This window comes from Mustela nigripes, chromosome 6, assembly GCF_022355385.1.
Source record: "Mustela nigripes isolate SB6536 chromosome 6, MUSNIG.SB6536, whole genome shotgun sequence".
Lineage (NCBI taxonomy): Eukaryota > Metazoa > Chordata > Mammalia > Carnivora > Mustelidae > Mustela > Mustela nigripes.
The window spans coordinates 131,580,838-131,601,608 of NC_081562.1; the positions used below are offsets into that span (position 1 = coordinate 131,580,838).

At 40.6% G+C, this 20,771-nt stretch overlaps 1 protein-coding gene across 5 annotated transcripts in view; it reads right to left on the reverse strand.

The window, feature by feature from the left end:
- The window catches only part of SLC39A12 (solute carrier family 39 member 12), a 90,355-nt gene extending 70,123 nt beyond the window's left edge, over positions 1-20,232 (reverse strand). For 4 of the 5 annotated variants that reach the window (XM_059405013.1, XM_059405010.1, XM_059405014.1 and 1 more), the window contains exons 1-4: positions 20,134-20,232; positions 18,864-19,207; positions 10,471-10,752; positions 6,528-6,735 (exon numbers count right to left, since the gene is read on the reverse strand). In XM_059405013.1, the coding sequence (XP_059260996.1) occupies positions 6,528-6,735; positions 10,471-10,752; positions 18,864-19,124 (751 nt within the window). In that variant the 5' untranslated portion in view covers positions 19,125-19,207; positions 20,134-20,232. Of the gene's footprint in view, positions 1-6,527; positions 6,736-10,470; positions 10,753-18,863; positions 19,324-20,133 lie in introns of those variants that run through there. The other variant, XM_059405011.1, reaches the window with a different exon arrangement.
- Positions 20,233-20,771: the final 539 nt, after the last annotated feature.

Consider the following 20,771-nt stretch of genomic DNA (forward strand, 5'->3'; position numbering starts at 1 on the left):
GTTTCCAGAATTGCTGTTCTTCTTCTCTTCGATCTGCCGATGGATTTTCAGGTGTTTGCTATCTTTAGATAAGCTATCTAGCTGATCTCCGGCTAGCTGAAGCAGTCTCAGCTTGCTACTTCTCCGCCATCTTGTGGAAGGGGCTTTTTCTTATTCTTTTTTAAAAATTTTTCCTCTTTCCTTTTTTAACTTTTTAACTATTTTATGTTTTTTAAAAAACCCTTCATAAATTTTCATTGTTATAGTCATATTTTATCCCTTCATTGTATTTAAACTTAATTTTTTATACATGGGGTTTTTCTTTGAAATTTTGAGATACAATTTCTTCTAATAGATCGAAATATAACCTATATATAGCACATGGCTTTGTTCTAGTCTCCAGCTGATCACATTCTCTCCCCTTTTTTTCCTCTTCCTTTTTCCAACCAACTTATCAATTCCTTTTTTAGAATCTCTTTTAATTTTCATCTTCACAGTCATATTCTATCCCTTTAGTGTTTACCCTTATTTTTGTGTATATGTATAAGTTTTTCTTACTTTAAAATTCTGGGAGGTAATTTCTTCTGAGACCAGAATACAGACAAAATCAAGTGAGTGGCTCTGTTCTACTCACCAGTCATTCATATATATATATATATTTTAAAATTTCTCCCCTTTCTTCTCCCCCCAGTATTGAGTCTCTTCTGATTTGGTTAGCATATATTTTTCTGGGGTCTTAGTCACCCTTTTAGCATTTTATTATCTCATTCATATATTCTTATCTGGATAAAATACAAGGCAGAAAAACTCACCACACCAAAGAAAAACAAGAACTAGAGGCTACCAATGGCTAGGGACATAATCAATATGGACATTGGTAATATGTCAGGACTAGAGTTCAGAATGATGATTATCAAGGTACTAGCAGGGATCCAAAAAGGCATGGAAGATATTAGAGAATCCTTTTCTGGAGAAATAAAACCCCTTTCTGGAGAAATAAAAGAACTAAAATCTAACTAGGTTGAAATAAAAAAAAAAAGCTATTAATCAGGTGCAATAAAAAATGGAGGCTATTACTGTAGGATAAATGAGGCATAACAGAATATTAGCAATATATAAGACCAAACGACAGAATAAACAAGTTGAGAAAAAGAGAGAGAAAAACAACTACTGGACCATGAGGGGAGAATTTGAGAGACAAGTGATACCATAAGACAAAACAGTATTAGAATAAATGGGATCCCAGATGAAGAGAGAGAGGGGCAGAAGGTATATTGGAGCAAATTATAGCAGAGAACTTCCTTAATATAGCAAAGGAAACAAGTATCAAAATCCAGGAGGTACAGAGAGCCCCCTCAAAATCAATAAGAATAGGTCCAAACCCTGTCATCTAATAACAAAACTTACAAGTCTTAGTGACAAAGAGAAAATCCTCTCGGGACAAGATAGCATACAATGTAGCATACAATGATAGAAATATTAGATTGGCCACAGATCTATCCACAGAGACCTGGCAGGCCAGAAAGGACTGGCATAATATATTCAGAGCATTAAATGAGAAAAATATGCAACCAAGAATACTATATCCAGCTAGGCTGTCACTGAAAATAGAAGCACAGATAAAAAGCTCCCAGGACAAACAAAAATTAAAAGAATTTGCAAACACCAAACCAGCCCTACGGGAAATATTGAAAGGGGACCTCTAAGCAAAGAGAGAGCCTAAAAGTAATAGACCAAAAAGGAACAGAGACAAAATATAGTAACAGTCACCTTACAGGCAATACAATGGCACTAAATTCATAACTTTCAGTAGTTACCCTGAAAGCAAATAGGCTAAATGCCCCCAATCAAAAGACACAGGGTATCAGAATGAATTGGAAAAAAAAAAAAAAGAAAAAGAAAAAGAAGACCCATCGATATGCTCTCTGCAAGAAACTCATTTTAGAGCCAAAGACACCTCCAGATTTAAAGCTAGGGGTTGGGAAACAATTTACCATGCTAATGGACATCAAAAGAAAGCTGGGGTGGCAATCCTTATATCAGATAAATTAGATTTTAAGCCAAAAACTATAATAAGAGATGAGGAAGGACGCTATATCATACTCAAAGTTTCTGTCCAACAAGAAGATCTGACAATTTTAAATATCTATGCCCCTAACATGTGAGCAGCCAACTATATAAACCACTTAATAACAAAATCAAAGAAACACATCGACCATAAGAGAAGTATGAGACTTTAACACTCCCCTCACTGAAATAGACAGATCATCCAAGCAAAAGATCAACAAGGAAATAAAGGCCTTAAATGACACACTGGACCAGATGGACATCACAGATATATTCTGAACATTCCATCCCAAAGCAATAGAATACACATTCTTCTCTAGTGCACATGGAACATTCTCCAGAATAGATCACACCCTGGGTCCCAAATCAGGTCTCAACTGGGACCAAAAGATTGGGATCATTCCTTGCATATTTTCAGACCACAATGCTCTAAAACTAGAACTCGACCACGAGAGAAAAGTTGGAAAGAACTCAAATACATGGAAACTAAAGAGCATCTTACTAAAGAATGAATGGCTCAATTAGGAAATTAAAGAAGAGTTTTAAAAAATTCATGGAAACAAATAAAAATGAATACACAATTGTTCAAAATCTTTGGGACACAGCAAGTGTGGTCATGAGAGGAAAGTATATAGTGATATAAGCCTTTCTCAAGAAACAAGAAAGGTCTCAAGTATACAACCTAACCCTACACCTAAAGGAGATGGAGAAAAAAACAGCAAAGGAATCCTAAACCCAGCAGGAGAAGAGAAATAATAAAGATCAGAGCAGAAATCAATGAAATAGAAACCAAAAGAATAGTAGAACAAATCAACAAAACTAAGAGCTGGTTCTTTGAAAGAATTAATAAGATTGATAAACCCATGGCCAGACTGATCCAAAAAAAAAAAAAAAAAAAAGAGAGAGAGAGAGAGTGAGAAAGGACCCAAATTAATAAAATCATGAATGAAAGAAGAGAGATGACAACCAACACCAAAGAAATACAATTATAAGAACATATTATAAGCGACTATATACCAGCAAATTTGAAAATCTGGAAGAAATGGATGCATTCCTAAAGACATATAAACTACCAAAACTGAACTAGGAAGAAATAGAAAGCCTAAACAGACCCACAACCAGTAAGGAGACTGAGGCAGTCATCAAAAACCTCCCAAAAAACAAGAACCCAGGGCCAGATAGCTTCCCAGGGGAATTCTACAAAACATTTAAAGAAGAATTTATACCTATTCTCCTGAAACTGTTCCAAAAAATAGAAAAGGAAGGAAAACTTCCAAACTCATTTTATGAGGCCAGCATTACCTTGATCCCAAAACCAGACAAAGATACCATCAAAAAAGAGAACTACAGACCAATATCCTTAATGAATACAGATGCAAAACTTCTCATCAAATACTACCCAATAGGATCCAACAGTACATTAAAAGGATTATACACCACGACCAAGTGGGATTTATTCCTGGGCTTCAAGTTTGGATCAACATCTGCAAATTAATCAATGTGATATAATACATTAATAAAAGAAAGAACAAGAACCCTATGATACTCTCAATAGATGCTGAAAAAGCATTTGACAAAGTACAGCATCCCTTCCTGATCAAAACTCTTTAAAGTGTAGGGATAGAGAGTACGTACCTCAATATCACCAAAGCCATTTATGAAAAACCCACAGTGAATATCATTCTCAATGAAGAAAAATAGAGCTTTTCCCCTCAGGTCAAGAAGACAGCAGGGCTGTCCACTATCACCACTGCTGTTCAACATAGTACTAGAAGTTCTAGTCTCAGCAATCAGACAACAAAGAGAAATAAAATGCATCTGGATTGGCAAAGAAGAGGTTAAACTCTCACTTTCTGAAGATGATATGATACTTCACATGGAAAATCCAAAAGACTACACTCCAAATCTGCTAGAACTTGTACAGGAATTCAGTAAAGTGTCAGGATACAAAATCAATGCACAGAAATTAGTTGTATCTCTATACACCAACAGCAAGACAGAAGAAAGAGAAATTAAGGAGTTGATTCCATTTACAACTACCCCTGAAACCATAAGATACTTAGGAGTAAACCTAACCAAAGAGGCAAAGAATCTGTACTCAGAAAACTATAAAGTACTCATGAAAGAAATTGAGGAAGACACAAAGAAATGGAAAAATGTTCCATGCTCCTGGACTGGAAGAACAAATATTGTGAAAATGTCTATGCTACCTAAAGCAATCTATACATTTAATGTAATCCTTATCAAAATACCAGCAATTTTTTTTCAAAGAAATGGAACAAATAATCCTATAATTTATATGGAACCAGAAAAGGCCCCAAATAGCCAGAAAAATGTTGAAAAAGAAAACCAAAGTTGGTGGCCTCACAATTCCAGACTGGAAGCTTTATTACAAAGCTGTAATCATCAAGACAGTATGGTACTGGCACAGAAACAGACACATAGATCAATGGAACAGAATAGAGGGCCTAGAAATAGACCCTCAATCCTATGGTCAATGAATCTTTGACAAAGAAGGAAAGAATGTCTAATGGAAAAAAGATAGTCTCTTCAACAAATGGTGTTGGGAAAATTGGACAGCCACACGCAGAAGAAAGAAACTGGACCATATCCCTTATACCACACACAAAAATAGACTCAAAATGGATGAAATACCTCAATGTGAGAATGGGAGTCATTAAAATTCATTGAGTTTTTTTTAATTCATTGAAGATAACACAGCCAGAAACCTCTTCAACCTCAGCCACAGCAACTTCTTCCTAGAAACATGTCCAAAGGCAAGGGAAGCAAGGGCAAAAATGAACTATTGGGACTTCATCAAGACTAAAAGCTTTTGCACAGTGAAGGAAACAGTCAACAAAATCAGAAGACAACTGACAGAATGGGAGAAGATATTTGCAAAAGACATATCAGATAAAGGGCAAGTATCCAAAATCTATAAAGAACTTAGCAAACTCAACACCCAAAGAACAAATAATCCAATCAAAAAATGGGCAGAAGACATGAACAGACATTTCTGCAAAGAAGATATCCAGATGGCCAGCAGACATGTGAAAAAGTACTCCACATCACTCACCATCAGGGAAATACAAATCAAAACTACAATGAGATTCCACCTCACACCAGTCAGAATGGCTAAAATTAACAAGTCAGGGAATGACAGCTGTTGGTGAATATGTGGAGAAAGGGGAACCCTCCTACACTGTTGGTGGGAATGTAAGCTGGTGGAGCTACTCTGAAAATAGCATAGAAGTTCCTCAAAAAGTTGAAAATAGAGCTACCCTACATCCCCCCAATCACACCACTGGTTATTTACTGTAAAAATACAAATGTAGTGATCTAAAGGGGCATGTGCACCCGAATGTTTATAGCAGCAAAGTCCACAATAGCCAAACTATGGAAAGAACCTAGATGTCCGTCAACAGATGAACGGATAAAGAATAGGTGGTATGTATATACAGTGAAATACTATGCAGCCATCAAAAAGTGAAATCTTGCCATTTGCAATGACATGGATGGAACTAGAGGGTATTATGTTGAGTGAAATAAGTCAATCAGAGAAAGACAATTATCATATGATCTCACTGATATAAGGAATTTGAGAGGCAGTGCACAGGTTGTGGGGGGTAGGGAAGGAAAATATGAAACAAGATGGGATCGAGAGGGAGACAAACCATAAGAGACTCTTAATCTCACAAAACAAACTGAGGGTTGCTGGGGGGTAGGGATAGTGTAGTTTGGTTATGGGCATAGGGGTAGGGATAGTGTGGTTGGGTTATGTGCTATGGTGAGTTCTGTGAAATGTATAAGCCTGATGATTCAAAGACTTGTACCCCTGGGGCAAATAATACATTATATATTAATAAAAATAATTTTAAAAAATTAAAATTCATTTCATTTTTAATGAATACAATTTAATGAATAAAACTCATTTCATTTTTAATATCTTGTCAAGGACAAAGAAATGCGCCAGACAAACATTCTGAGTCCATTCCTAGCATCCTGTTTTATCTTGGAGCTCAAAAAAGCTGCCAGTCATGAATGTAGCCAGAGTGGATAGTTCACATGATTTTTACTTAAAATTAAATATTTTACTGTTATGATTATAAGAAAACTCTACCAAGGTTCTTGCATCATTTGGCATACCCTTTCATCACTCTTGGCAATATTATGCGACCCCTGGCTCAGGACCATGTACCAAGTAGAAAAGTGTTCCTTAGTACTTATAGCAGGTCATAAAAATCTCTCCGTTGGCTCTATATCCATAATATCATCAATAAATGGGTCAAGTCCCTATTTTTGCCCCATCACCACATGGTTGCCTTGAAAAGGTCTGAGCTCTCTTACTACATGTAAGATGAAATGGGTGTTTAGAACATACCTGAACAAATTTATTCATAAAAAAGCATCAGTCTTTCTTTTAGGCACAACTCATTTAGTAGGAATGACTTAGTAGTTAAATTCATGAAAAGCATTCTTACCTGAGAGGTGAAGAGTGTTTGTACTATTCAAAAAACTGAAAATATATTCTGTAAAATAGTCTGGGGAAGGCAAGTTTCTTTGCCCCAGACAAACACCTTGGAGGGACAGAGCGATGATTGTCGCTGCTAACTGAGGAAGTGTATTTTCATCAGCACCATCACTGCTCAATATTCCAGATTTTTCCTGCAGCATTTTGGTTTCCATACACTGAAATCAGATACATAGTAAAAAGAAAAGTTTGAACTTCTGAAGTTACATTGATTAAAATATCTCTAGGATTTCCCCAAAAGACAAGAAACAGTTCTTTACCTTACAGAGGTCTGAACTGTTTGTAGGAACAGGACTACCCTCATTCTCTAGTCTCGAAATTCTGCTTGGAAACTTCTTGTTTCTTTTATTCACCCTGACACTGGATTTTTTAACACCCATCCTACTGGTCCTTATTTACTTAACCTTTCTCATTATTCCTTCAGAGATGGGTTTCCTCCAAGAAGATCCCTTATTCTTACTGTTCACACCCTTCCAGTTGGAGAACTGTTTCTCTCCAGCTTCAAGTAGAGTCTGAAGTGTAACGACTTTCAAATATATATTCCTGACCTTGACTTCATACTGGCTCTGTTGCATTGTGTCATCATAAGAAACTTCTCTTTTCACCCTTGCCTTTAGTTTCAAGTTCAACGTGTGGTAAGTGCAAATCAAAGTTAGCACAGTATGTTTTTGAACTTCCATTGAACCTAGGATCTTTTCCATGTGTACATCAATTTTCTTCAATGAAATTATGAGTCTTTGAAAGGTGAGACTCTTGCCTTGCATTCCACTGGAATATCAATTCACTCATTTAAACATTTATTGAGTGCCTATTGTGTGCCAGACACTGTGCTAAGTCCATTACATTATTCTCTCTTTTCATTCTCCCAGAGCTCTGTGCAGTGGATACTCTTTACACAGATCACTGGGCTGATAAGTGAGTCCCAGTGTACACCCAGATAGGACTCTGTAGCCTAAGCTCTTAAATACTCTTCCTCTTAAATGTAGAAATAAATGGAAACACAGATGGTGATGGGACTTTCATATCATTAAAGTGAGTTCCACAGCATAGTGCTTGGGATAGACAGGTAAGGCTTTAATATTATCTCTGTTATTTGTAACTGAGTGACCTTGAGCAAAATGATTAACTTTGCCAACCTTCATACTCTTTATTGATAAAAAAGGACTAGACTAATGCATGAAAAATTCTTAATATAGTAGTTGGTACATAGGACACAATCAGCTAGTCTTCGCTACTATTATTGTGAGACCCAGTGTCTAGCTGTGCATCGGATAGAGTAAGCTGAAGAAGGTGACAAGAATCTTATACTCAGTGCTATGAAAACTTTTCCCCTAAAGGCTCCAGGGAAGACATTAATATTATAAACAAAAGAGTAATACAGTAAGGTATGTTATAGAAATGTCGCTCTGGTGGTAAAGTAGTGAATAAATTGCCAGGGCTAGAATTAAAGAGCAGGAGTAAAGTTAAGAAGTTATTGATTAACCCAAGGTATTTCTTGACCTCAGATGGTAGCACTAGAGATAGAAAAATGGCTATATTTGAGGAATATTACAAAGGATTTGGAAGAAAATGTGAAGGAGTCCAAAGAGTTAAAAATGGCTCAGGTTTCTGGGTTTGTCAAATGTAGGACGGTAATACTATCCACTATTCCCTCATCGAAGAGTCAGGGCTAGTAGAGAAGTCTGTACAGATCCCTGTTTATTCATCATGGAAACAGCCAACAGTAGAAAGAACAGAGAGAGGTGGGAGCAACAGATTGAGTCAAGGAGATCAACAGTAGTTGGACAAAAGAGAAGGGAGGGTCTGGAGGGATATTAACATTCTGGGCCACTAGGGAGGGTGGCTATATTAGGGTCCTCCAGTGCAGAGCTCTTTGTTGATGACCTGGTGAAGGCCCACCTAGAGCACCTGTTAGTGGCTTCACCTATGGAGGCCCAATCCTGTGTAGATCAAGACCTACCTGTTGGTAATGGTGGGCCTGGTCTACCAGCACCTTCCGTGACCTCACACTCTCTAATTGGAGACAGTGGCATCCTCCAGTGAGAGGCCAACTGGCCTCCTGTAAAAGTCTGGGTTGACTTGACTAAGGATTCCTAAGGGAATTCCAGCCCAAGTGAATGGGTTAAAGGATGGCATTGCCATCCTCAAGGAGACAAAAGCTCTAAGGCCTAACGACTCAACAAGAGCTCTTAATTCTTGACTGAAGAGATGGAGAAAGTAGGCCTACACATAATATTGAATTATTTTCTTCTGCTCTAGGAATGTTTAATCTCACATACACTTGGAAGCCCAGGAATTTGCAGTATGTGTTGGATAACCAGAAATCTGCGTTGAACATATACACACCATCTGCTTTTAAGAGCAGGGTTTTCATTCCCACTTTATCTGCATCAAAAGGCAGTAACAGATGGGGTGACTAAACTCCTAGTGGCTAATTTGAACTGATCTCATATCATATAGATGTTGCACCGAAGAAATTATATGTGGGCCTATTTCCTTATTTAAGCAGAAACTGAATTCCAGAAAGGAACCCATTTTCTCAATTGGAAGTGGAAACAAAAATATGGCCCTATTTTGAGATTCGTGAGATGAGAGTTACCAGAGTGACGCCCACACAGTCTTTAAGAAGCAGTCTTTCCATCTGTGTGCCAATCACACGAGAAATTAAACATTTTTACCACAAACTGGAGGATATGTTTGCTGGTCGTTAGGCCACAGCATGATTGCACAGAAACCTCTGGGCTCCCAGGAGCCAGAAAGGAGTTCCAAAATCAAATATACCTACATACGTCCCTGTAGACTGAATGACGGTGTCCCCCTCATCCAAATTCATATGTTGAAATCCTACCGCCTACTGTGACGGTATTAGGAGGTGGGGCCTTTGGGAGTTGACTGGGTCATGAGAGTGAAGCCATCATGAATGGGATTAGTGCCCTTATAAGAGAGACCCCAGAGGGCTTCTCTACTCCCTCCACCATGGGAGGAGATGGTATCTTTTGAACCAGGATGGGGACTCTCGCTCAACTCCAGAACTGTGAGAAATAAATTTCTATTGTGTAGAAGCTACCCAGTCTATTATATTTTGGTTACGGCAGCTCAAAGACACATGTCAATGAAAAATTCAAGAGGAAAAAAAAAAATGATTCACAACTCTCTTCAAACTGCACAGGCGGTTGCACAATTCTTTAAGAAAATGTGGCTTAAATTTTTTTTTCTTTTTTTAATATTCAGAGCACTTTATCCACTCAGACTTCCCACTGCAAAGCTGATAAAGGTAATTGAAAGGCCACCTTTTGCTGGAACAGTAATGAAGGCCAGAAGGGACCAAGAGCCTGGTTCCTCACAGTGGGAGCCCTGAGAGGAGAAAACCACTTCCAGAGACCCCTTGAACAGAAGCAGCAGGAATCAAAAGCTGCAGAAGAGATATGGTCTGGGCTGACGGTCATGAATAATGCTTTTTGCAAGCTGTTTCTCTGGTGAGGTAACTAATGATAAATTCCTCTCCCTCAAATGGTTCCGCCTTTTTTTTTTCCCCTGGCCAGAAGGCAAGGCAAATAGGCACGGTGCCCTCCCTGACGTGGGTCAGTCCTTGGAGACTGATCAGGAACTGTGAATCACTCGCTTTCATGTGCAGGAGAAGAGCGCTGCCCCGTCACCTGGCTTTCCTGCCCACCCACCTTCTGGCTAGAACTCATTTTACAATCATTACTCATCCCATCTCCCCCTTTTATACTCAGAATTTTAAATGACATCACTTAACATCCCATAACTGAAAGCCACAAAGCCTTCTCTAAAGAGTCCCTGACTGTCCTAGGGATAAATAAGTGACAGGCAATAAGGCTCAGGGACTGTATCTCAGGAGCAAAGCCAGCTGGCACCTTGGCCCTTCTTACCTGGCTTCGAGAAGTGTCAAAGTACTGCCTGGTGAATGCCAAGATATCTTCTGTCTCGTTCTGTGAAAGGAAATAGGAGTCTTCGTCCTGCCTGAGGCTGAGGAGGCTGTGTAGGTAAAATTTATACTCTCGATTACTCATGTTGAGCTTGGAAGAACAGATCTCTTCCTGATGAATAATGTAATACAGGAGGAGAAGGGAAACTCTCTGGACCACTTCCTCTCGGAGCTGCTCCTCAAAATCTCCCCCAGCTATTAGTAACAGGGCATCTGGTTCGAAGCACTGTTTCAAAAACACAAAATAAAACACAAGTAGACACAAGGCTTAGTGAAGAGTCCTAGAACACTAACGACCACCCCTTATTATTTTATGAACAGTAAGGAAAGGTGGGCAGCCCCAATAGTCAGCTTCAAATAAGATAATCCAGGTTGGACTTTCATACGTCAGGGATGCCCTCTTGGGGAGCCCTTACTCCCGGAGAGGAGTTCTTCTATCTCCAGTTCTCCGTATGTTGCCTGGAGTAAAAGCAGTTGACTCTTTGGCTTTTAAAGGAATGTCCCCATCACACTTAGAATGAAATCCACGCTCTACACGACTTTCTCATCCGTCTGGCTCTTGCCTACCTCCCAGCCTTCTCTTCCCTTAACCTCTTCCCACCTCTCGTTCACTTTCTGCCCCTGATGTGATTTTCCATCAGTCCCACCAAGCTCCTTCCCACCACGCATCAGGTCTTCTTCCCCCTCGTTTCTCAGATCGAGCTTATAGTGACACCCCCTCGGGGATGCTTCAGGAAAGCATAGAATAGGAAAATCTGGTATCCTAGGAGAATTCTTTTTTTTTTTTTTTTTCCCAAGATTTTATTTATTTATTTGACTATTTGCTCCTCTGGCCTGTGACGGAGTGTTTCTATCTCTGGTGCATGGTCCCATTTGGAGTCTCCAAACCCAGCAGATTCCTGCAGCGTGTTCCTGCATTACTCCTCTGGAGGAGGAAGGAGGGGTTATCTCCGGATCTGCCACAGTGGGGTCCCTGCTTGAAGAACAGTGGCCCAACTGTGCCTTGGATCTCTAGCATAGGAAATCCCCAACCCTGCCCCACGTTCTCCGGTGTGGCACTGTTCCATGGAAACAGGACCCAAGCCACAGAGGTGAGCCACATGTCGCTTTAAATTTTCTAGTAGCCACATTTTAGAAAGCGAAATTCACTTTAATAATGTATCTAATACTGTCCCTTTTTGAAACAGACATGCAGAGTAAGATTGCTTCGACATGTCATCCAAGTTTTTAAAAATTATTCATGAGCTATTTGACATTCTTTTGGACGGGTTAAGTCTTCAAAATCTGGTGTGCACTTTACACCTCCAAGCAGGTCTCAATTCAGATGAACCACGTATCAAATGCCCAGCAGTCACTTGGGTCTAGTGGCAACCTTAGTATAGAATAGATTTATTTTCTTTGTGGCCCTAGTATTCTAAAATTGCTTTCTCTCCATGTTTATTTTCTCTCTTCCCCTGAGAACAAGTGGTCCATTGGGCCAAGTTTTGTCTGTGCGCAGTTCTATCCTCAGCATCGAGCACAATGCCTGGCTCTTGGGAGGTGTGAAAAGCAATGATGAATGCCATCTGCCTTGCCTTTACCCTACCTAAGAGAATTGCTTAAAAATACTTCCACGATGATTTCTTTGTTTCACACACACAGCCCGACGCCCGGCTCAGCTCCTCTGGGAAGTTCACACGGCAGAAGGTGTTTTGGGTAATGATGGGACGATAAGAAAAAAAAGATACACACAGAGCTGTGGAAGGGAAACTCTCCTGACAAAACAGGAGATGCCTTACTTCAAAGACGGTGAGGCATTCCTAAGAATTCTCTTAGGAGGGGGCGCCTGGGTGGCTCAGTGGGTTAAAGCCTCTGCCTTCAGCTCAGGTCATGATCTCAGGGTCCTGGGATCGAGCCCCGCATCGGGCTCTCTGCTCAGCAGGGGGCCTGCTTCCCTTCCTCTCTCTCTCTCTGCCTGCCTCTCTGCCTACTTGTAACCCCTGTCAAATAAATAAATAAAATCTTGGGGGAAAAAAAAAAGAATTCTCCTAGGATACCAGAAGCAGCCCATGGCATAGCCTCAGTCTCAGTCAAGGCATGAAGGGATGCCTGTCCTGAGCCCCAGAGGGATTTTTTTTTCCCCACAGCAGGACAGTTTACTAGAATATCTTTTAATTTACTCTCTGAGGTGGAAGCTTCAGGCGTCATAATTCCACGTGTGCTGGGTGTCCCACCAGGGAACATCTGGGACATACCGTCTGAGTCAGGAAGGAACATGTCATCTGTCTCGAAAGCAAAGCATTTGTCTCATTCTTCATGAGCTATACAGATTCCATTCTCACCCCAGCTCAGCTACACTGGGATAAGAACTCAACAAACAGGCTTCCCAACAAGACCAACTCGATGTGGCTATAAAGCTTCACCACTGAAACCAACCCAGCCCTTTTCTGTTTCTTGATTAGCCCACAAGAAAAGTTCATGGGTTGGTAGCTGTTGGCAGAGCTGACACCAAGACTTAGGGAGGCGAATCAGTTGAAACAAAAGTGTAATCGAGCCATGTGTCCAGAACACTGCTAAGCACCTTAGGTATTCAAGCATTCCCCAGTACAAATATCTAACTGGTGGGATGCCTGGATGGCTCAGTCAGTTAAGCATCTGCCTTTGGCTCAGGTCATGATCCCACGGTCCTGGAACTGAGCCCCATATCAGGCTACCTGCTAAGTGGGGTGTCTACTTCTTCCTCTGCCTGCTGCTCCCCCTGCTTGTGCTCTGTGTCTGTCAAATAAATAAAGTCTTGGAAAAAAAAAAAAAAACCTAAATCTAATTGGTTCTGGAAAAAAAAAATGTGATCATCTGTTTTTTGATGGTGAGAATATGATTCCATTATTTTAAATGGAAAAAACAAAATGTCCCCAGCCTATTTGATAACCCACCAAATATTTCTGCATAATGTTAAGCACTGAGAATACCAATTACCCAATTAACTCACAGTGAATAATGGGTACATTATTATATGGGTAATGGGTAATAATGGGTACATTTCTGTGCAGTATGCAAGGGCAACGCACAGAATCCAGCATGAGTTATGTCTTCCTTCTACAAGGAAGGTATAACTATAGCATATGTGAGAACCAAGTTTAAGAAAGTCTAAGCAACGTACCTAAGGTCACAGAGCTAATACTGCCCAATCTTAACTCCCCCTCCGCCACGGATAGGCTTTATTCTTTTATTCCTTTGTTTTGTGCCATGAAGAACATAAGCTGTAGACCCAACTATGTACTTAATGTGCAGCCTTTTGACCAGAAATTTACTCTCCCTCCTGTTTGATAGAAAAAAAGGTCAATTAGGAGACCAACAGACTGGTGGTTCAGTGGGTTAAGCATCTGTCTTTGGCTCAGATCATGATTCTGAGGTTCTGGGATCGAATCCCATGTACGGCTTCCTGCTCAGTGGGGGGCCCTCTGTTCTCCCTCTCCCTCTGTCCCTTCCCCTGCTTGTGTTCTCTTTCTCTCTCTCTTTCTCAAATAAATAAATAAAATCTTAAAAAAAAAAAAAGGATACCAAGGGATGGATAAGGCTCGAATGTAAATCAGTAAGGACATAGCTCCACAAGAAGAATGAATGAATTCTTGCTGACAGACTGTCAAGTGCCGTTCAGGTTGTTTGATGAGTCTGGGTATGTCGGACAAAGTGCCAGTGGAACAAAAAATGGCACTTCCACGAGGCCACAGGACCAGGCACACATGGCCAGGGTTTGGTTGACAGCGCATAGCAGAGTACACGGCCACCCTTCATCGCATCCAGGGTGCCTGAGACCCCTCTCCGTGCATGGCTCCTCCTCAATGTACTCTAGGATGGGAAGAGGAGGGATAGGGCACCTGGGTGCCTCAGTGGGTTAAGCCTCTGCCTTCCGCTCGGGTCATGATCTCAGGGTCCTGGGATCGAGCCCTGCATCGGGGTCTCTGCTCAGCAGGGAGCCTGCTTCCCTCCCCCTCTGCCTGCCTCTGCCTACTTGTGATCTCTTCCTCTCTGTGTCAGATAAATAAATAAAACCTAAAAACAAAACAAAACAAAAAAAAAAGAAAGAAAGAAAAAACAGAAGAGGAGGGATGTGGCCTGGGGCAGCAGAGATCAGGATGAGATATGGTTTGTGAAAAGCATAGAATGGGGAAGGTAAATTGATTTCTGACTGAAAATGTTTATATAGTAGTGGAACATCTCATTCTGTCTGATGAGAGATTTCCTTCATCTCGAATGAACACAAGTTCTCTAACCTTACTTTAATTTTCTGATGCCTGCTTGAATAAAGCTCAGTGGGGAATCCAGTGACCGTGGACTGACAATATTTTGCCTTTTTATGATATTGGACTTTTAAGAAGTTACCTGCATATGGAAGGCAGTGGCTTGAGGAAAGACTACTCTTGGGCACATCATGAGATCTAACAGACACTGACAGGACAGAAAACTCTATGGGGGTGCGTGGGGGACTGGACTTTCCAATTCATCATCACTAGATATGGTTAAAACTTTTAGCAGTGGCTGGGTTTTGTTTGGGAAATAATGTCTAGTAAAATTTTGCAAATACTTCCACCTCATAGGCAACAAGATCCGTCTAAGGAGCTAACTCGGGTAAAGTGATTCTTTGTTAAAGAAGAAAGGACTCATTCAGGAATAATCCATCGATTTTCCCTTTGATTTCTTGTCAGGTGGAGGCAATCAGGTTTCAAAGGGAAAACAAACAGATTCTGGATTCCTGTAGTCAAATCAGATCACCTTCCCCAGCCGCCTCATTTAGTTTTGTTCGTTGCTGATGCTAGGAAAGCTTCAGTGACAAAAACAAGAGGAAATCTTTCTTCTGCATTAACAGGACAGTTGTCATACCTGTAGATAAACTTAAAAGATTTTAGATGCAAAGGTATTTAAGTTTGACTATTGTTATGGATAAATCCACTGGCCTTTTTCAAGTTCTGAGATTTTTTTAAGGTCTCTTTTGGGGGAGGAGGGGCCTTATAATGGACTCTAAGAGGGAAATTATATTTCTTCTTTTTCCTGCCAAATCAAGAGTTGGAAGAATGTTGGCTGATGGCAGGTACTGGCTTTTTGTGGGTCTATACCAGATTCTGTGAGATTTCTGACTGACAGAGATAAGTCTTCCTGAGATAAGAAAAACCTGTAAGATCAACAAGATAGAGTTTGAGCTGTTCCCTGTTTATCCTGGGACAGAAATGACAAATGGGGGAGGGAGCACTGAATTAAATGCAGGACCTTAAACCTGTGGTTCTCTATCTTGAAGGTGTCTGAGAATCTTCTAGAGATCTTGGATAAAATCCCCAACCCCTGGGATGGAGGGCAGGGAAGTCTGGGGACAGGGCAGGAGGGGGATGCTGAGGATTATCTCATTTCTCACCAGCACCACTCCAGGGTCCCTGGGAAAAGGGGATGGACATGTCCATGGTGTATAGGAAATGCGAGGGGACAAAGAGAGCTTGAGCTCTTGTGCCCCATCTCATGGCCATGTGGTCCTCACACACAGCTCCCTGAGGAGAGAACCAGCACTGGGGTCTTATAGATGAGGGAGCTGAGGTTCAACATGTCCCAACAACTAGAAGGTACCAGAACAACGATTTGGGCCCAGTGCTGGCTGACCCCAGACACCGGGTTCTTATCCCTTCACCATGTCTGGAATCCATGTAGGGTCATGGTTCCCACCACAACTGAAGTGGAATTTATTCACTTAGAGTTACTTAATCCCTCATTAAATTCATTAAAACTCCATTCTAACCTTCTCATTAAAAAATGTTAAAAAGGCCATGATCAGGCAAGACTATCCATTTTCAAAGGCTAAAGCTTGAATGGATTTATTTTTAAATGCGCAGTGTTTTCAGATACTGCAGATTGATTCTCTCTCTCTCTCTCTCTCTCTCTCTCTCACACACACACACACACACATACACACTCAGTTTTTAGCTAAACAGGAAATAAATTTGGGGACTTTCTTTTCTCCTCACAAATTTAAGACACCTACTTCCCTCTTTTCTCCCCACACATTTAAGGATATGAACTTAACCCCTTGCCCTCTTTTTACCACAGAATTTCTTTCTTTTTTAAGATTTTATTTACCACAGAATTTCTAATACAAATGCTGCCTCTAAATGGACAAAGTCTCTAAAAAGACATAAGAGATTCAAGAACGAGCTGAAGCCCTGTGGTTTGTGCCAAATGTGATTGTTTGAAAAACCAACAGGACACTGTTTCTCCCTGGCTTTTTTATGAATAACAAGGAGAGATTTCATGGGATCCTCACTTATGGGGAGCTCAGGTGAAGTGTAGCTCTCTGAGCAGGTGAAGTGGAAATTCGCCCTTTTCTTTCTTTTTTGTCTCTCTTTCTTTCTTTCTTTCTTTCTTTCTCTTTTTTAACCTCAGTCTTTTCCACAGAGAGAGAGCTGCAGCAAGAGGGCTATTCAAGACAAGGGTTTCACTTCCTAGGAAAGGAAATAGCTCAAACAGAAGATAAATTGGTCAAATGCTTGGTAACGTCACAGAAAACAAAAAGTGCAAAACAATTTCTCCGCCCCTCAAAAAAACCAGGAGAACAATTTTGCATGTTTACATTCGTCCTAGCTAGACTAATATTCAACCAGCCTTAATAAGGCACTTTATGTCATTAGAGGAGAACATTTCCCTGAAGCAAATTCTCAGAGGACATTAATAAGATATGACTCTGAGTTATTTCCATGGGGAAGTCTTATGTTGCTATATATATAAATTAATGTCATTACAGATGAGTTGCCTATTTTAACACATGTTTTCTCTGGGAGCCTTTGGGAATTTCACTAATTATCAAATTATTTATTGTTTGCACAGAGCAGAGAAAAAATTCTATTAGTAAGACCCCTCTGTCATGAAAAAAAAGAAAGAAAGAAAAACAAACACATACACACACACAAAACAAAAAACAAAACACTTGGCCAGGAAATGTTTCCCCTAGAATGAAGCATGATTGAGAAAGTCTGCCAAACTTTTTTCTTCTCTCTCTCTCTCTCTCTCTCTTTTTTTTTTTTTTTTTTTGGCTGGAGGCAGTTATTTGCTTATTTATTTATTTATTTGTAGATTCATTCTGGGGAAAAAAAGATCTCGTCAATCAGGAAAGGGATGGTGAATGGTGTTTTTGTTTGTTCTTGTTTGCTATCCTCTGACAATATGGGCTCCTAACTCTGTGGGTCCCCCCTCCTTGATGGAGACTTTCTGGTTTTACGTTAAATGCTGACTTTACATTAAGGTGGATTTTACATGAAAGCAGCCTGCGGAGGATATTTTTAAAAATTCCATTCCAGGCAAGTTAAGTCTCTTCCATGGAGGGAGGAAAAAGCCCCAGCATGGTTTTTGGGGAAAGCTGCCCAGACAGCGCTGAGGAGCGGACAGGGTTTGAGGGTCGCCGGGCAGACCAAGAGAAACCTGGGAGCCCAGCCCCTCGAGCCACAGGCTTCATTTTAGCTCCATCTACAGCACTTCTCTTCCCTAGGTTAGATGTGTCATTAAAAAAAAAAAAATTACTTATTTTAGGGAGAAAGACAGAATGAGCAGAAGGGGCAGAGGAAGAAGGAATCTCAAGCAAACTCTGCACTTCAGCATCAAGCCTGACATGGGGCTCGATCCCATGACCCTGAGATCAAGACCTGAGCTGAAACCAAGAAACCAAGACTCAACCGACTGCCTCACGTGGGCACCAGTCAGATGTGTCCTTTTTGAGAGGAGATTATCCAATTCACGAGCGACCCACCATGCAACATTCTAGAAAACACCAATCAACTCCCAGGATGAAGTACTTCAAAAATTCAATGTTAGAAAAATATCTTATCATTATCATCCTGCTCCCCCAAATGAAGAGCATCTAACCAGGGAAGCACAAGTTCTCCACAACCACAAAATATAAAATAAAATAAAATAAAATAAAATAATAAAATAAAATAAAATAAAATAAAATAAAATAAATAAAATAAAATAAAATAAAATAAAATAAAATAGTAAATCAGAAAGAAGAGAGAACTAAAAGCTCACACTTGCAGCTAAATACCTCTCCATGAGCTGGAGGGTTGCAGACAGGCTTCCAGAAACTTTACCGTTTTAATAAATAAAATAAAATTCCCCCTGTTTCGAAGTGCTGTATAGAGGATGCTGAGTGAGTGACTCGCAGTACCCTAGCTGCAGGCGTTATGACACCGCAAGGCGCCACCCCCCCCCCCCCTTCCCCCAGGTACCGCGTCCTGATTTTCCTTTAGCGAAGTAAAGGGCTGGAGAAGCCACGGCTCTCTTTGGAACACGTCCCCGGTACCTGATCCCATACCCTAATGCACTAACCAGACTGCAATCTCCTTGCGTTCGACTTCTCCTCCTCGGGCAGCCAGTTTTCTCCAGCAAGGTTTTGATGAGGCTTCTCGAATGGTTCAGGGGTGGGGGGTCACCAGCAGACAGAGCTCCTAGTACTTCTGTCAGGTGGTCGGAGCTCCAGGGGCTGCCGCTGTCCTGCGTGGAGGGTCTTTCCGTCTCAGTAGAGGGGACAAGGCCGAGGAAAAGGAACACGGGCAGCCCCCCTATTGGAAGCTTTGTCCAGAAGCGCATTTCCACCCTTCCTTTACCTGGAGACCCTGTGTGATGGAGTCAGGCGGCTTGCTGTCGGTGTAAACTTGCAATGGGAGGAACTTCTGTGGTAAAGGGAAAAAATAAAGGCTTTAATTATTCCTCCTGCAATGTGTTTGAAAGGATTCATTAATGGGGTGGCTAAGCTGATTTGCAGTGGTCAGCCGGTTCTGAACGGCAGCGGGGGATGAGGGGGTGTGTGGGGGGTGTGTGTGTAGGTCATTTATAACTGCAAACAGCAGGCAGTGCTCAGGGCTGTGCACTTAGTTCAAACTGTAGAACAGCCAAGAAGTTCGTGCGATTGCCTCTCTCTAAACTCGACAGAGGAACTGAATTAGGAAGAAGTTTCTCTCTTCACCCTGCAGGAGGTACTAGTCCCAGGACCCAGACAGGAAATACGCTGTTTTTTTCCCCATCCTAGAGTAGAACTCTCATGGCTGAGGGTCCTCATTGCTCAAGTAAGTAAATAAAAAATAAACAGAAAATACATTTCCATAAATTACCATGTCACACGGAATGGGACGGTTTTTGTTAAGGAAGGAGACTAGAAGAAAACAGTCACTGTTCATTTTTCATTTTTTAGACACTGGTCATTTTTAAGGTTTTAGTTTATTAAAAGTACCAACTAGCAGAAAAAGCCCAGGGTTTCAAGACCTCAAGAGCTGTCATAAATCCACAAACTCAATGGTCACTAAAGGCATGAGGGACAACTTGAGAGCCAATCAGCTTTCTGCAAAAAAATAAATAAATAAATAAATAAATAAATAATAAAGATAATAATCCCTTCACCCGATTGCCTAAGGAATGCAAAATGTGAACAGCATCTCATGTCAGATCTTGGCCCAAAGATGAGGTAATAATGACTGTGGGGTAGTAGAGGTGTTATTGGGATAACTTCTATGGGTTAAGAAAACAGAGAGTTTAAGATTCTTAAGTTAGCATTTAAAAAATGACAGAGAATAAGACAAACATTTCTAAATGTGGTGCTTACCGTTAGGAGAAAGATAAATGATTATTTATCTGGAGCTCCGTGGCCTTTTAAATCTTGGAGAGTACTTTGTGGTTACAAAGTCCTCTGTTTTTAAAATTCCTTGACTGTGCACTGGGAGCTGGAGAGGATTATTTCAACCCAAAGAGGTTTTCAGTTGCTATGGAGAGGGCTGCTCTGGGGGTAACAATGAAGGTGGATAAAAATGAGAACTTTCTGTCTGGCAGATTTTCAGGAAAATCAAATAAAACTGGCTGGTGAACCCGACTTTTTATATCAGTATTTATGAATGCTCTTAAAAGTCAAAGAAAAACTTAGAATTTCTTACAGTCCCTTGCCTTTTAAGGGACAGATCTAGGTCAAAGGATTTCACCTTGCAGAATGGAAAGGCTTTAGTGTTAGATCAAGATCTTTTTTTTCCCCTTTCCAGTTGATTCTGTAACTGTTTTAGCCATACTCAAGCCAAAGATTTGTTGAAAAGATAAGCTCTATAAAGCCCTTCATTACATAAGGTGCAAGAGGTTTAAAAGATTTAAGGCATTCGAAAATCTATAAAAAGAGATCTTCAAACAGAAAGAAAAGTATTTGTTGGAGGCATAAAGTTCTTACCTGGGAAGTAAGAGAATGGAAGTCGGGAACTT